The sequence below is a fragment of the Triturus cristatus genome, chromosome 8, assembly GCF_964204655.1.
Source record: "Triturus cristatus chromosome 8, aTriCri1.1, whole genome shotgun sequence".
Taxonomy (NCBI): Eukaryota; Metazoa; Chordata; class Amphibia; order Caudata; family Salamandridae; genus Triturus; species Triturus cristatus.
This window is the reverse complement of record NC_140591.1, coordinates 1,659,651,247-1,659,667,821: the sequence shown is the minus strand read 5'-3', so window position 1 is coordinate 1,659,667,821 and position 16,575 is coordinate 1,659,651,247. Positions and strand designations below refer to the sequence as shown.

At 44.7% G+C, this 16,575-nt stretch overlaps 1 protein-coding gene across 4 annotated transcripts in view; it reads right to left on the bottom strand.

Annotated features, from left to right (window-relative positions):
• Positions 1-16,575, bottom strand: part of LOC146808505 (transient receptor potential cation channel subfamily M member 2-like) — a 2,014,188-nt gene that overhangs the window by 1,333,592 nt on the left and 664,021 nt on the right. For all 4 annotated transcript variants that reach the window (XM_085623584.1, XM_085623586.1, XM_085623585.1 and 1 more), the window contains one exon: positions 14,314-14,426. In XM_085623584.1, the coding sequence (XP_085479710.1) occupies positions 14,314-14,426 (113 nt within the window). The remainder of the gene's footprint in view (positions 1-14,313; positions 14,427-16,575) is intronic.

Sequence of the window (16,575 nt, the reverse complement as noted above, 5' to 3'; positions counted from 1 at the left end):
GCCCAGACAACACAGGTGCCCTGGTGGATTCAGCAGGTGGCCGTGAATAATTCAAACCAATAAGTTTGCTCTGGCCAATTGTGAGGGTGCGGTGGCTGCAACCCGACCCCATTGATCTGCGGGGCCAGATGGTCGGAATGCCAGAGCGAAGTGTGGCCTGTGCAACCAGCTGGCCTTCTGATTTGGGGCTCTGCTGCTGACAACGCAACTTGCCTTCGCCTGGTCCTCGCCCCTGGGATCTGTGGGCGGCACAAGTGAGGCTCCTGTGGGACCACTGCTCCCCCTGTGTGGCCGCTGTGCTGCCACCTGGGGGGAATGACACCCCTCCTGGCCCCACACTTGAGGCAGCTCCAATTGGCTGGTGCTGAGAGAAACGGACCTGAGGACTACACAGATGTACTAACCCTGCTACTCCCTGCTGGACACGCCGGACATTATTTAAGCCACTGCTCCTAATATTATACCCCAGGCCGCCCATCTCTCATCGTTGTGCTCCCTGGAGGCTCCCTGTTGTTGTGAGGTGAGGCAGCTAGTGCCTTTTCCTCTATTCTATTGCACCAGCTGCTCCCTTTATCCAGGAGCTGCACAACCGAGATCCTGCGGATCTGCTCATGCCCCTCATGAGAGACCATTCTATAGAGAGTAACAGGGCTCTGCAGTGACCCAAGTCTGTCCTCAAATAACCTGCATGATGATGACCTTTTTCTATTGGTACAGTCTTCCCTGGGGACCCCTTCACTATGGCTTCCCAGCATTTCTACATCCTCTGCTGGGTCTCTGCCAGTTTTACTGCCCTTACGCCCTTTCCAACTGAAGCCTAACCATGGGCAAACTAGATGCAGGACAGTCCACACTCACATTTGAAGGCAAGGGGGCATACTCAACAGGCTAAACAGGAGCGGCAATCAGTGGATGCCCCCGAACACACTGGGAAGTCCAGCCAAAATGATGTTGACCACAAAGAACTACTTGTGAATGTCAAGACCAATCTTAAAGCTATCAACGCAAAGCTAAATCTCCTCACGAGCCGCCTGGATCACATGAATCAACGTGTGGACAACCATGAAGGCATGCTTGACCAACTAGAAAACAGGGTCTTGTGGTGGACAAATGCCAGGCCGACTCCAGAGAACAACTTCTGCGGATGGACAAGATACTTGACCTTATTAGTTATTAGCTAGAGAAGAAATGGCACCGCGAACAGACAACGGACAGCTACGCAGCCCACAAGAACGCCATCCGCAGACACAATCACCTCATCAGATCCGCTAAAAGGGCCTCCTTCAAAGACCGCCTAGACAACAACGCACACAACAGCAAAGAGCTCTTCAACATCTAGAAGGAGCTCTCCAACACCAACGAAATCCCACCTTCGCAAGACCTGTGCGACGCCCTTGCCACCTTCTTCCATACCAAGAATGCAGACATCCATGACAGCTTCATCACCCTGACTGCCCCGACAATCACCGAGTCCTCCGACCTCACGGCCACCATCCTCACCAATCCCCTACTCACCTGGACCAACATAAACGATGACGACACCATCAAAATCATGAACACCATCCACTCCGGCTCTCTGTCAGACCCATGCCCACACAACATCTTCAACAAAGCCAGCCCCACCATCGCACCCCATCTCTGCAAGACCATCAACATCTCCTTCGAGACCGCGACCTTCCCGGAAAGCTCAAAAAACCCAGGACTGATCCCAAGGACCTCAAGAACTTCCGACCCATCTCCCTGCTCCCGTTCCTGGCAAAGGTCATCGAGAAGACCGACAACTGACCCGCTACCTCGAGGAGAACAGCATCCTGGATCCGCCCCAGTCCAGGTTCCGCAGTGACCACAGCACCGAAACTGCCCTCATCGCTGCCACCGATGACATCAGGAAACTACTGGACAACGGCAAAACCGCAGCCCTCATCCTTCTGGACCTGTCAGCCGCCTTCGACACTGTCTGCCACCGCACCCTGCGCACACGCCTCCACAACGCAGGGATCCGAGACAAAGCACTGGACTGGACCACCTCCTTCCTCTCCGGCAGAACCCAGAGCGACCGCCTCCCCCCTTTCCAATCCGAAGCCACCAAGATCATCTGAGGCGTACCCCAAGGATCATCCCTCAGCCCGACATTGTTCAACATCTACATGGCACCACTCGCTCACGTCGCCTGACTGCACGACCTCAACATCATATCCTACGCCGACGACACCCAGCTGATCCTCTCCCTCATCGAGGACCCCCTCACAGCCAAAACCAACCTTCACAAAGGAATGAAGGCTGTCGCCGAGTGGATGAAGAACAGCTGTCTGAAGCTGAACTCAGACAAGACAGAAGCCTTCATCCTCGGCTCTACCCCCTCAGCGTGGGATGACTCCTGGTGGTCGACCGCACTGAGAGCAGCACCAACACCCACCAACCACGCACGCAACCTAGGATTCATCCTCGACTCAACGCTCTCCATGACCAAACAAGTCAACGCTGTCTCATCCTCCTGCTTCAACACCCTCTGCATGCTCTGCAAGATCTAGAGGTGGATCCCCACCGAAACAAGAAGAACGGTCACCCAGGCCCTCGTCAGCAGAAGGCTAGACTACGGTAACGCCCTCTATGCAGGAGACATGGCCAAACTCCTGAAACGACAACAAACACATACAGAAAGCCTCCAAACGATTGATCCTCGACATCCCTTGCCGCACCCACATCACAACCCTCCTGAAAGACCTGCACTGGCTTCCAGTCAACAAGAGGATCACCTTCAAGCTCCTCACCCACGCACAAAAAGCACTCCACAACACCGGACCGGCATACCTCAACAGATGACTCACATTCCACACCCCGAACCACCAGCTCCGCTCAGCCGACCTCGCCACTGTCTCCCGCATCCGAAGAGCGGCCACCGCCGGCAGTTCGTTCTCCCACCTCGCCACGAAAACCTGGAACACCCTCCCCACCCTCCTATGGCAGACCCAGGACCTACTCAACTTCAGGAGGCTACTAAAAACCTGGCTATTCGAGCAGTAACAGCATCCCCCCAGCGCCTTGAGACCCTCACGGGTGAGTAGTGCGCTTTACAAATTTCATGATTGATTGATTACAAATGTCATGATTGATTGATTTATTGATTGATTGATCAAGGCCAAAATCAAGGATTTGGAATCAAGGTCCCATCACAACAATCTCTGGATCATACGGATCCTCAAGTCCATGACTATCAATAAAATAGAGGACTTTGTTTCGTGACGTATTTGAAGAGGTCCTTCCCCAAGTATTTATTGTAGAGAGGGTGCATTGCTCGTAGGATCTGCGTTCCCCTCCATGGGTGCGCCAGCCCGTCTAAAGTCTCCTGAATTACCGAGATTGGGACGTGGTCCTGAGGTTATCTAACGAACGTCAAAGCTCCAATACCAAGAAAATGTTATTTCTTTTTATCCAGTCTTAACTCTCACTGTTCAAGCTGCCCAGTGGGAGTTTTTGCCTGCAAGAGAATCCTACAACAGGTGAAAATTCACTACTCCATCCTATATCCAGCCAAACCATGCATCCCTTTTGAAGGAAACCTCTTTTTTTTTATTGATGCCAAATTGGCTTTGAAGTTTGCTAAACACATCACTGCTAAGAAGCCTTTACCCAGGGACTCACCGTGCAGCTCCAGCGAGGATCATCTCAGGGAATATAATTGATAGCTTGACCTCCCAACGCCTGCGTGAGACTTGATCCTACCACGAGGACCAGGGCAGTTGCTGCATTTGTCCACTTGTCAACAACACCCTTGGACCCAGGTAGGCTGGCTGTAATCCTTGGGGGCCACTGCGATCATGGATACGCCAGATAGTAATGATGGGCCTACTGTCTTACTTTCCAGTACACCCAGTTTCACATTCAGCCTCCTTGCCATTATCGGGCTGGGTCGCTTGCCTGGCTCTTCTCCACCTACATGGATGTTTCCCAGCCGCTTTATCAAATTCATGGTGGGACACTGGGGTGGGAGTTGGTATTGTCCTACTCAAACATGTTTGGGATTTGGAGTGGGAAGTGGGTGGGTTTGGGTTGTTATTCATGGTGTTGGACTTGGCCATTTTTGACGGTCATCCCTGAACTTTTTGCCTTCCTCCTGTATTTTTTCTGACCTGTTGTTGGCTATTTTATGACTCTGGGCACTTTACCACTGCTGATCAGTGCTAAAGTGCATATGATCTTTATTGTAAATTGTTGGTAATGGATTAGTGACTCCATGATTGGCTTATTTGATTTACTTGTTAGACCTTAGTATAGTGAACCATGTTTGCCCAGGGCCTGTAAATCTGTTACCACCCATAGAAGCAGCCTGTAAAGTGTGTCTCAGGTCTGACATTGCGGAGCCTGTGTGCAGTCTAGTACTTCCATGTTGACTTGGTAAGTGCACCCACTTACCAGTCCCTAAACCGTCCCTTTTCTACATATCAGACAACCCTAAGGTAGGCCCAAGGGCAGGGTGCATTGTAAGTATAAGGTATGACATGTCCTGGTGTGTGTGGCATGTCCTAATAGTGAATTACAGCCATTTTCGTTTTTCACTATTGCAAGGCTACCAGTCCCCATAGACCAGAATGGGCAGTATGATTATAACATCTTATAATTCTAACTGAGCCAGGGAACATGGTAGAAATTTGAGTTTTATATGCCTCAACTCAGAATGAGAAAATACATCTTTTAGTGAAGTTGGTTTTAACATTCTGTGTTTGAAAATACCACTTTTAGAAAGTAGGTATTTTCTTACCTAACTATCCAGCCTGCCTCTGCTAGCTTGTGTATTGGGTGTCTGGTTTTGTGAGTGACAGGGGCTGGGGGCTTCCAGGAGATAGGGTCAGTCAGCACAGGGCTGAATAGAACTATCTGCATGTAGAGTGGTGGGAGGAGTAGCACCTGGAACTGAAAAGGGCTGTGCCTGCCTTTCACAATGCTGGCTCCACCCCCTGTGGTGTGTCTGAGGTCCCTGGCCCACCCTGCCAAAGGAAAGAAGGAGTCCTGTAAACAAAGTGCTCCAGGACTGCAGAGAACTGGTTTGGACTAGGTACAGGTCACTCTACCTTCAGAGGACAAAGGATTTAGTAGAATAAATTTGGGGACCCAGACCCCAAGACTTTAGCTCACTTCTGGAACAACAAGACGAACCTCTGCCAAGGAGCAGAACCAAGGAAGCTGTAGGAGTTGGACTGCCCCCCTGCCAGTGTGCTGTGTGCTGGGCTCGCCTGCAGTGGTGTCTTGATTGCCAAATAGAGGAGAAGGAACTTTTAAAGAACTTTCCTCATCTTGTAGAATATTACTCCAAGGGCTTGATTTGAACTTGCCTCCTGACCGAAGTCTCAGGGATACCAGACTTCACTCTTTCTGTTTGCCTGCTTCTGGAACTTGCTGTTCTAGAGCTACAGAACGAATCTGCAACATCGACGCCAGCGAACGACATCGTAAGCCTGCCATAGCCATGAGCGCTGCTCCTACTTGCGACGTAGGCCCGACGCCTGCTGCTGTGCTGCATCGACTCCGAAGCTGACATCATCGCAGAGCCGATCGTCGACGTGGGTGGTCAAGAATCCATCGACATCGTAACATCTTACGGAACCGTGGTTTCGGCGCCACCGTGAGATCACCTCCTCTCCGGTCATGAACCATCGCCTCCCCTGCCTGCGCAAGCATCCAGGATACCGACGCATCATCTCCCCCGAAGCAAGGAACCTACGCCACAACGCGCCAACGACGCCGCACCTCCCCGACGCCGGGAGCAGTCTTTGTTTTCACTTTTCCAAGGTACTATTCTTTATGGGTCTGTTTTGACTCCGTGCCCGATGCCGCGCACCTCGCGGTCGGCACCGTACTTTGGGATTTCTTTGTCCTCGGCGTCGTGATAACTCCAGTTGGAGTTGTCTGTTGCTAAAGACTGCTTTTAAGTGAAGAACATATTTTTGAACCATTTCTACCATCTTGAAATATTGTTACAGTATTGTGGAATTTTGTAGTTTATGGTCTTGTGATAAATCTATATAAGAATACTTATTTTTATAATACAACCGGTGTATTGTCCATCTGTAGTTTTTCACTGTATTACTGTACGTGTTCACAAATGCTTTACACACTGCCTCTGAGATAAGCTTGTCTGCTCGTGCCAAGCTATTAAGGGGGTGGGCAAGGGTTATCCAGTAGTATAATCCCCTTTCTCCGACTTAGAAGTAAGGGTCCTTATTTGGTTAAAGGTACCTACCTCTGCCAACTAGAGACCCCCCAGTTCTAACACATGTTTGTTGTCTGTTGTTGCTTTGTTTCCTTCTTCAGCCATGTACCGTGACTGTGTCTCTTTCCCCACCCACTTGCACAACACATACCCTTCGGCTGACTGAGCTCTACCCCACACACTCTCTCCTCATAGGGTCATGACAGAAACCAAATGCCTTACATGGAACTACTCCAGGCTTCATGACCGCAGGAAAGCACGCCTGATTCATGAAAATCTAACCAGACACCGGGTGGATCTTTGATTCCTTCAGGAGCTCCACCTCACCCACTCCTTGACCCCATAGCTGTGCATTAGATAGTGTAGCAAATCCTACACCTCTTTCCACTCTGGCTATGCCAAGAGGCTTAGCCATTCTACTACGCAAAGGAATACCATGGCAACTGTACCGCGCCATCAGTGATGACTGCTGGCGCTACGTCCTCCTCGCAGGCACTCTACATAGACAGACCGTTATTTTTGCAGCAGTCTACGGACTCAATACCGACAGCCTTGGTTTCTTCTTGGAGAAATGCCTGTTGATAGCTAGCCTTGGCCTGGGGCAATATTATAGAGTGGTGACTTCAATGTGATACTGGATGACTGATTGGACTGATCAGACGCTTCCCGACACCATCACCCCAGTGCTGCACTGACGTTCAGCACGATCATCCTGTTATGTTATGTTAAAAGATTTTATAAAGCGCATCTACACCGGATTGGTTTCATGGAGCTACTCTGAGAGGTACCGGAGCCCAAGGGAGTTACTCGTAAGCTTGTCTAAGCAGCCAGGTCTTGAGGAGCCTCCTAAAGCTTGGGAGGTTGGTGCAGGATTGGATTTCGAAGGGGAGAGAGTTCCAAAGTCTTGGGGCTAGAACGGCAAACCTAGCAACAACCAGGCACTTCAGTTTGAAGGAGGGGGTTAACAGGAGGTGCATGTGTGCCGAGCGCAAGTTGCGCATGGGTAGATGCCTCTGAATGAGGCTGTTCACAAATTTAGGGCTCCTTCCATTTATAGATTTAAAGATGAGACAGCATACCCTGAAGGCACATCGCTGTGTGATAGGGAGCCAGTGCAGCTTTCTCTTGAGGGGGGTGACGTGATGGTATCTAGGCTACTGGTAAATCAGTCTAGCTACTTGGTTCTGTACCAGTTGCAGGTGCTTGGTTAGGTATAATGGAATCCCAAAGTATAGGGAGTTGGTGTAGTTGACATGGGACATCACCATGGCAAGGACCACCTGGATCAGAGCTTCCTGGGTAAGAAATCTTCTGATCTTTCATATTTTCCTCAGATGGAAGAAACAGGTAGATATCACTGACCCAATTTGAGGCTTCATGTTGAGGTCACGGTTAATTGTTACCCCGAGGCTTTTGGCTGAGGCAGATGGGGAGGGGGATTGGCCCAGTTCCTTTGGCCAAAAGTGTGAGCCCTAGGGGTTGTGGATACCCCCTGTTAGGACTAGCTCAGTTTTGTCTGGATTGAGTTTCAGGTGATTGCTATTCATGCAACCGCTGATGATTAGCATGGTGGACTGAAAGTCACGGACCGAGTCGGGGGAATTGGTGATGGAGAATATTAGTTGGAAGTCTTCAGCATAGTTGAAGGTGCACACTTTCCTCTCTTCCAAGGCCCAAATCAGTGGGAGGAGGTAAAGGTTGAACAGGAGGGGGGGAAGTGAGGATCCCTGCAGGACTCCGCAAGTAGTTCTTATTTTGGGAACTGTAAACTGAGCACTGAACTGGGAGCGGTCTTCCAGGAAGAAGCTGATCCAACCCAGGGCTGGCCCCTGGATCCCTGTGCCACGGTCAACCAGTATACCATGGTCAACCGTGTCAAAAGCAGCAGAGAGGTCCAGCAGTACGAGGGCCTGTGGGGAGTCCTTATCGGCATCCCTGCGGAGGGTGTCCAATACCGTCAGTATTACAGCCTCTGTAGAGTGTGCTGGGCGGAACCCTGCTTGATGGGGGTCGAGGTATTCAGATTTTTCTGAGAATGCGGAGAGGCATCTAGTCGTGTAAGCCTCCAAGACCTTGGCCAGGTATGGGAACAGAGAAATTGGGCGGTAATTCATCAGGGTTTGAGGGTCTGCTCCTAATTTCTTCAGTAGGGGGACAACAGTTGCCTCTTTAAAGGTTTCGGGGACAAGGCCCTGGGACAGTGACTCATTCAAAAGAGAAAGAGCTGGACTCGGGAGAACAGTGAATATTTCTTTTAAAATGCCGGGTGGGGGGGGGGGGGCAGCAGTACCTGGGTGTGCCTGATTTTACTTTAGCTAGGAGATGCAAGAATATCTGGTTGCTAATAGAAGGAAATTGTGTGAGGGTGCTGGAATTTTTGAGTGTGATGGGACTGGGCTCAGGGTATGAGCATGCCGAGATACTGGCCTTAATCTTTGCAATCTTGTCAATGAAGAAGGTGTTCAAGGAGTTACATAGGGTTTGACAGAGAGTGGGGTTAACTGTAACTCTGTCAGGATTGGACAGCTCATTGACAATTGAGAAAATCTCCTTGGACCTATTTGTTTGTAGCCGTCAAGATTTTAAAGGAAAAGTAAGCGGCTTTGGTAGTCAAAATAGCTTTTTTATAGATCCTCATAGCGTCTAAATAGGTCGTTTTGTCCTCAGATAGGTAATAGTGTCTCCACTTCCTTTCAAGTTGCGGAAGAGCTAGTTTTGGGGCTTTTAGGTCGGTGGAGAACCATCTCTGAGCTTCATGACGTTGGGCAAGGTGTGTTTTCCTGAAGGGTGCACATTTGTTGCTGGCTGCTGATAGCCAGGCTGTGAGGTTTCATTCGCTATGGTTGATAGAGAGGTGATTGGGTGGAACGGAGTTGACTAGAGTTTTGAGGAATAGGGTTTTGTCCATTTTGTTCCAGTTCCTTGCTGTTGCCCCTTCAGAGGTGGGGGTTTAGCCGTGGTAATGTTATTGATGGTGAATTTAATTAAGTAGTGATCCGACCATGTACAGGGTGTGACCAACATGGCGGACGTGACAAAGTTGGCGGTCCAGACCTGCTCAAGTGTGTGACCTTTAATGTGTGTGGCGGAGGACACCTGTTGAGCGGGGTTTAACCCCGTAAATAGGTGGGATAGTTCCGCAGATTGAGGGATGTCTGATGGGTCCTTTGCCCAGTAGTTGAAATCACCGATCAGCAACATTTTAGCATGGTTGGTTATTAAGTGAGCTACCTGTTCACTCAAGGATTGTGGGAAAGAAGGCATGCTATGAGGGGGCCTATAGAGCAGAACACATATCAGGGGGGCAGCATTAGATTCTGGTTTGACAACAAGGTTATCTACTGACGGTAGATCTAGCGGCGTTAAGGCGGTAAATTTCCAGCCATGCCGTATTATAGCGGCTACCCCGCCGCCCACTTTCCCCTGAGGGCGGTTGGCTTGGAGGATGTAGTAATCTATGGTTAGGGCTGCCAGGATATTAGGGGAGTAATCCTGAGAGAGCCCTGTTTCTGTTAGCAGAAGGATATCAAGCTGCCCGAGCTTTAGTAGGAGAAATATATCTAGCTGATGCTTTATCATGGAGTGTGTGTTTAGATACTGCGAATGCAGTTAGAATAGGGCAACGTAGTTCAAAGAAGGATGTTCTGTTTATCATAATCCCATGTTTGACCAAGTTGGTACAAGTCGAGGGATTAGGTATGAGTATGTCTGAGTGGAGCTGTTTGAGCTCAGCTGGGGAGTAAGCTATTATTTGGGCATGAAAGCTGGCCCCTGGCCCCGGACATCAGCGGATGGGCGCAGACTGGCTTGCCTTTGGCGCGCCTTCTGTGCCATCTCCAAGATATATGGCGACACACACAAACTGACATAACAGAGGGTACCTGCGTTACGGCACAGCACAATGCATGGTCCAGCATTTTGGGTTTGTAGGGGTACAGGGTGGGAGGTTAATTTAATAATAATTGAATTGTTATTAATTATTGATAAATTTGCTGAACGAAAGATGATTAATTATGTAAATTGTGTAATATCATATTTTTATTTTTATTTTAGGTGCAGGTTGTTGGGTTCGTGAGAGTATAAAATGGTAAATTGATTAAATAATAATTGATTTATTATTTTTTGATATATTATGAATTAATTGTTAATTATGTAAATTGAGTCATTAATATAATTTTTTTAATTAGCACTTGAGGTGTGGGCTGTTGGGTTTGTAGGGAATAGGGTGGGAAGGTAAATAAATAGTAATTGATTATTAATTATTGATAAATAATTAATTGATCATTACGTAAATTATACAATTATTATAATTTTTTTACTTACATTCTATGTGCAGGTTGTTGGGTTTGTAGGGGTATAGGGTGGGAAGTTAATTGAATAGAAATTAATTAATGATAAATTATTTGTTTACTATTGATTAATACTTGCTAATTAATTATGTAAATTGTGTAATTATATTTTAATATAGATACATGTTAAATGTGCATTGCTCGGTATGTCAGACCATAGTGTGTGAATTTAATGCCATAATTATTAAATAAAACACATTTGTTATATTAATTATTTATAAAATGTAAAATTACTTTAGTTGTTTAATTGTTTTAATGTATTCATTTATTTTAAATTCAAAATTTTATAGTTTTATCAAATTAATACTTGCATTGAAATAGGGTGTGTAGTTGAAGTGAATTACTTTCCCTACTGTTGCACCTACTGGAGTGGAAATTGTAAATTGTACACCTTCTGAGTCCAATGCTTTCCCTACTGTTGCACTGACCTGAATGGGAATGGTACATTTGACCCCTCCTGAGTCCAACGCTTTACCTAACGTTGGACCGACAGGAGTGGGAATAGTACATTTTACCTCTCTACAATCCAACACTTTCCCTACTGTTGCATAGACTGGAGTGTGAATATTAACTTGTTACTCCACCTGAGTCCAATGTTTTTATCCTTCTCTTGCACCTACATGAGGGGAAATAGTAAATTTAACCTCTCTGCGATCCAACTCTTTCCCTACCATTGTGGTGAGTGGAGTTGTAATAGGACTTTGTGCTCCTTCTGAGTTCAACACTTTCCCTACTGTTGCACCAAGTGGAGTGGGAATAGTAAAATGTGCCCCTTCGCAATCTAACACTTTCCCTACTGTTGCACTGAGTAGATTGGGAATAGTTATTTTATCCCTTCTGAGTCTAACACTTTCACTACTGTTGCACCAACTGTAGTGTGAATAGTAAATGTTGCTCTTTCTGAGTGTAACGCTTTCCCTAGTAATACACTGACTGGAGTGGGAATAGTATATGTATTATTCCTAGAATGGTATAGTTTTGTTTATATTGGTTAAAATTGTATTATTAGGTTTGTGTGTTTGTTGCTTATTTTTTTATGCATGATTAAATTGGTATGTTTTTAAGTGCTGTTCAGGTATTTTTTTTATTAGAGTTGTTATGTATATGTGTACATATATATATATATAGATATGTCTACTTGTTATATTATAAAAATTTAAAACATGTAAATTATATTATAAATTACAATTATTATTTTAATAATAACTAAACATTTATATGTGTAAATAAACATACCCACATACATATATATGTGTGCATTTTTGTTTCAATAAGTATATATTTGTATATATTTTACATTCTTTAAATATATTTAATTTACATTATATGAATATTATATGTTAACATATTTAATGTCTGCTATGTTTAACTATATATATATTTGCAAACACAATAGCTTTGTATATATTTTAGTGTGAAATATTTGTTTCTGTATATTTTTGTCATTTACATTATAAGTATAGGAAAAATATATTTTTGTGCTCAATATTTTTGACATGGTATTTTTAACCACAATATTTTGGGTTTCGATATTTTATCAGTGAACCGTATGAAAGTGACTTTTAGAAATAGGTTCATAATCAGGCATGATATATTGAATAATAACAATTGTGGAATTATCCTCCTAAACCTGCACACATCTTATCAAGGGGTAATAGCAATCTCTTACCCTCTGTGATGCTATAATATTGCTATATACATAGAGCTTATAGAACTTTTGTATATGATGTACCCTTCCTAAAATCATGCTTAATTTACATCTAAATATAAACTCAGTATCAAGCTCTACAGTTCTAAAAAAATGCCTTTCTTATGACGTTGACTAAAAATAGCTGAATATCTATATACGTGTAAATGCTGACTAGAGACTGGTTGATTTCATCGACCACACATGCAATAATAGAGAATAACCGTTAAGAAATCCCATGTGGAGTAGACTTTCTGGTTAGGCTTAATTGTAAACTTAGCCTTTTTTCAGTAAATGTATTCCACATGCATGTATACTGGCATTCATTGAGAGCAACCACCCAGACCTCTTTGACATTCAGTGGCCAAGCCAATTTCACTGTAGAATTAGATTGCCGAAGAATATGTCCTTAGAAGAGTGAAAAGCTAAGGTCACCATATTTTCATTCTTCTTTGGGGATCCCTAAACTCACAGGTCCTTTAGAGACGTAGTCAATCCCCAAATGTTAAATTTCTCTGGCCACCCTATCCATTTGACTGAAGCTCCTTTCTTTCCACTGTTATCTTTCCCTTCTAAAATGTTTCAACACTTTAGAGCATGCACAGATCAGCCGGTACTTTTTGTAACTCTTTTAGTAACAGTAGTAATCAGTAGTAAACATAAATGCCTTATTTAAGCTCAGGTTATGTCTCTATGAATATTTCATTGCTAAAGAATTACTGGGAAGTAGTAGGAAGTTGGCTGTAAACTCAGATCCATAATTCTTATGTGAACTAAGAGCCTCCTTTTCCCATGGGCGCAAGGGGGTAATTGTCCCCAGCTGAACAGTTGTATATCTGACCATGGATTACGGATCTGTTTCCTGGAGAGGAAGTTGTCAAGTCTGTTTTTACACTCTGAATAAGACAAAGAATCCGCATCATAGTTTGGAAATGAATCCCACTGAAGAGGATCTTGTGTTACCAGGTGGTGAAGGAGTTCCTTCCTACTGTGGGGTAGAGAGGGGCTAAGTGATGGGACGGATTGGCCATCGTGGAATTGTCCACACTAGAGCCACTGTGTCTCCTTACATGCACATGACAGACCTGCTATGACATTTGTGGCCCTTCACAAGTCTCCAACAAAAGAAAGTGTCATAGAAATCAAGAGGTTATTTTTCTTTCCTGCAATACTTCTTCAGTAATTAGGGATACTCATGAAGGAAGATTAGTCATGTAAAGAGTGGAACTGTAGATCACTACACCTGGTTGTGGGTGACATCTAGGTGCAGCCCTAGGGAATCAGGGACACTAGAAAAAACGATTTTCATTTGTTACATTTTAGGATGTTGCCTTGAAACTTGAAGAATAATGGAGAGGTAATAGTAAAGTTTAGCACAGATATTGCCCAAAGACCCAGCACAATACATCACCAAAATATACAAATACCAGACTATCTGATGTTGAGCCTTATTGAATAGAAGAGATGCCAGTTGCATAGTCCATTAAATAACAAAAGGACCAATGATGCCCATTTATGACTCCTCTAAATGAGAAAGAATGACAGCAAATGACATGAAAACCAAGAATAGACATAAGAGACTCCAGCAGTAGTTATTGCACAGTGATAATATAATCAGGTCTAGCAGCCAGTAATCAAAGGCAGAGATGCAAGAGACAATCAGCAGATATACCACACAAATGATCCAACACAAAGATAAGGCATCCCCTACCCCCCGGCACCAGAAAACCCACAAAACCATACCCAAGACTTGCCATCGATGATCTGACACACAGAGATCAAGAGATATCCTCACTAACTGCTACATGATGGCATAAAATTATCAGAACTTGCCATCACTGACTGAACAAAGAGACAAGAGAAACCAGCTGTAGATGAGACAGCAATACCACACTCATGACTAGCGATCAGCGACCAAACAAAATAGAACCTCCTGAAGAAGATACTGCACAATGACATGATTAGGGATTCGTGGTTTTGCTCTCTCATCAGATCAGGTGCCAGTCACATACAAACGAGTGTCTCTGAGAGGGTTCAGGGACAATTTAAAACAGTTGAGTTCTTCTTACTTTCCAGATCCATTGGCTGTTGAAGATGTCTCTCTTTGCTATATCCAGGCGGTTCCATAGCAGAGCGAGTTTGAGCTGGTAGGCCCAGTTGTTGTAATCCATGCTTTGTGAAGCTGCAAAGAAACATGTTTCCAACAGGTTGACATGTAAGTGACATTCTAGTTTGGGTACCAACATTTGCATGCAAAGTAGCAGATGTCCATTAAGTGTCATCTAGGAAGTGTCTGTTCAACATGAAAAGCCTGACAAGCTTAGAAAGAGGTTTATAGTAGTAAGGCCTGGCCAGCAGAAAGAGGATGACAGAGATAAGGAGCACTGAAAAGCTTTTTTTTATCATGACAATATTAAAAGTGAACAAAACGTTTACTTATATGAAATTTAGCAGACACCGAGACATAATCTGAACTAATAGCATCCTTTAGGTTGTATGAGGCATAATCCATCTCCATGGCCACTTTTGTAACCCTCTGACCAACTTCTGTGCATAACCTCATTCCAAAACAAGTGGTTGCCCTTTTGAGCTGCACGTAGACCTATTAAAACACAGAATATTACCATCACTAAACAGCCATGCCTCTTTTTGATGGTTTTATGGTTCTACATACATACCCTGATCAAGTTAAAAGTATTAGGTAAAGTAGCATAAAACCACTCTCTTTCACGTCCTTCAAGAATGCCTCCATCACTATCTGCAGTCCATCTACAATCCCGATCAAGCACTTCAGGTTTAGCAGGGTTTACAGTATTTTGGGTGTTCTTGAGTCTCTGCTGCCTCCAGGAGGATAGCCTGGCCCAGTAAGGAGCAGGCATCCTGATCAGGGAAGAAATCAGGGGGTGTCAATAAGCACAACACTTATTCGGGTAGGGAGGCTGCATGGTGCTCCTCATACCTTGGACACCTTATGCGACCCACTCTGAACTACCCCTACAACGCGGCTCACAAAGTAGGCGGATAGTTGGTCTTATTCACATACTAAGGTGATCAAATTCAGAAGCATAATGTCAACTCAGCTACCGGTCGATGGTAGTGGGCTGCCCCTTCACCGCTCAGCATCTTCACATCTAGTGTTACCATGACGATGACACTGGTCAGATTCTTCAATAGTTTATATCAACACATTCAATGCATAATGACAGCTATCTGTTTCTCTACAGAGCTTTCACTCCTCAGCCACAAACTGCCCAAGATTCTTACAGTGGAACGGCAAGAACAAAACCAATCAAATGGTGAGTACCGCAGGGTAGATACAAGGAAGATGGAAACGATGGCCTGTGCTTAGAACCTCCCAGATAGTAGGTTATAACAATTCCTCTGATATATTTATAGACATTTCCTTTTTTGTTTTTGTTAATAATGTTTGACTGGCAGCAAATTTACCAAATAAGCTAGCTGCATAACTCATCTGCATCTGATTCCCCAATGCAAACTTTGGGAAAATTGGTCAGGGTGCATCAAAGTTTTATTTTAGGAGGAGTCACATTTTGTGAGACACATACTAAATCTTTGTGTTAATTTTTGTAGACCGAAGTTCCTTCTAAATAGATCCTTTTAGTTAATTCATGAAATTCACTCAAGTAGTATTGAGTTAAATGAAATTGCAGAACTTCGGTTTTTGAAAATAAATTCAATTGGCTAAGATGACTTCCGGTGCTTGAGAAAACATTAACGCTCTGGACGCTGTGCCTCAGGAGATTCTGTGTTCAGAACCTCAAAAACATTCAAGGATCAAAAGATAGTAATAGGAATGACTGTTGTTCTTAGATAAAAGCTTTCTGTAGACACTTTTTGAAAAAAATTATTTATCAATAGCATGATGCGTGGCAGCTTGACTCGGCAGGCGACCAACCCATGCAGGGACTGAGCCTGCCAGGACAGTAAAATGGTTGTGGATTCCTCTGCACATACTCAACAAGAGTATTTTTGTTAAGAGTTAAATAAGTAGAAGCTTGGTTTATTCATATTTCCCCGCAAAATGGTACAATGCACATCTCAGGACAAATTGGGTTTATCAAAATAACAAAAGGATAAAAAATAATCAAAAAGTATCCCCAGTTCGAAAGATCGATGAAGCACATAAATTAGTGTTGGTAAATAAATGGGGAGCCCAGGGGCCTGGCCACGTCACTTAGACCCTGAAACTAAAATGCTTGCCTGCAAGACAGTAAAGACCAGAGAACATAACGGGAGCGGGGATGGTTCTTGCTAACTTTATTATACATCCATATGTGCAGGAGAACAGGAAAATGGTTGCTCAGGGAATG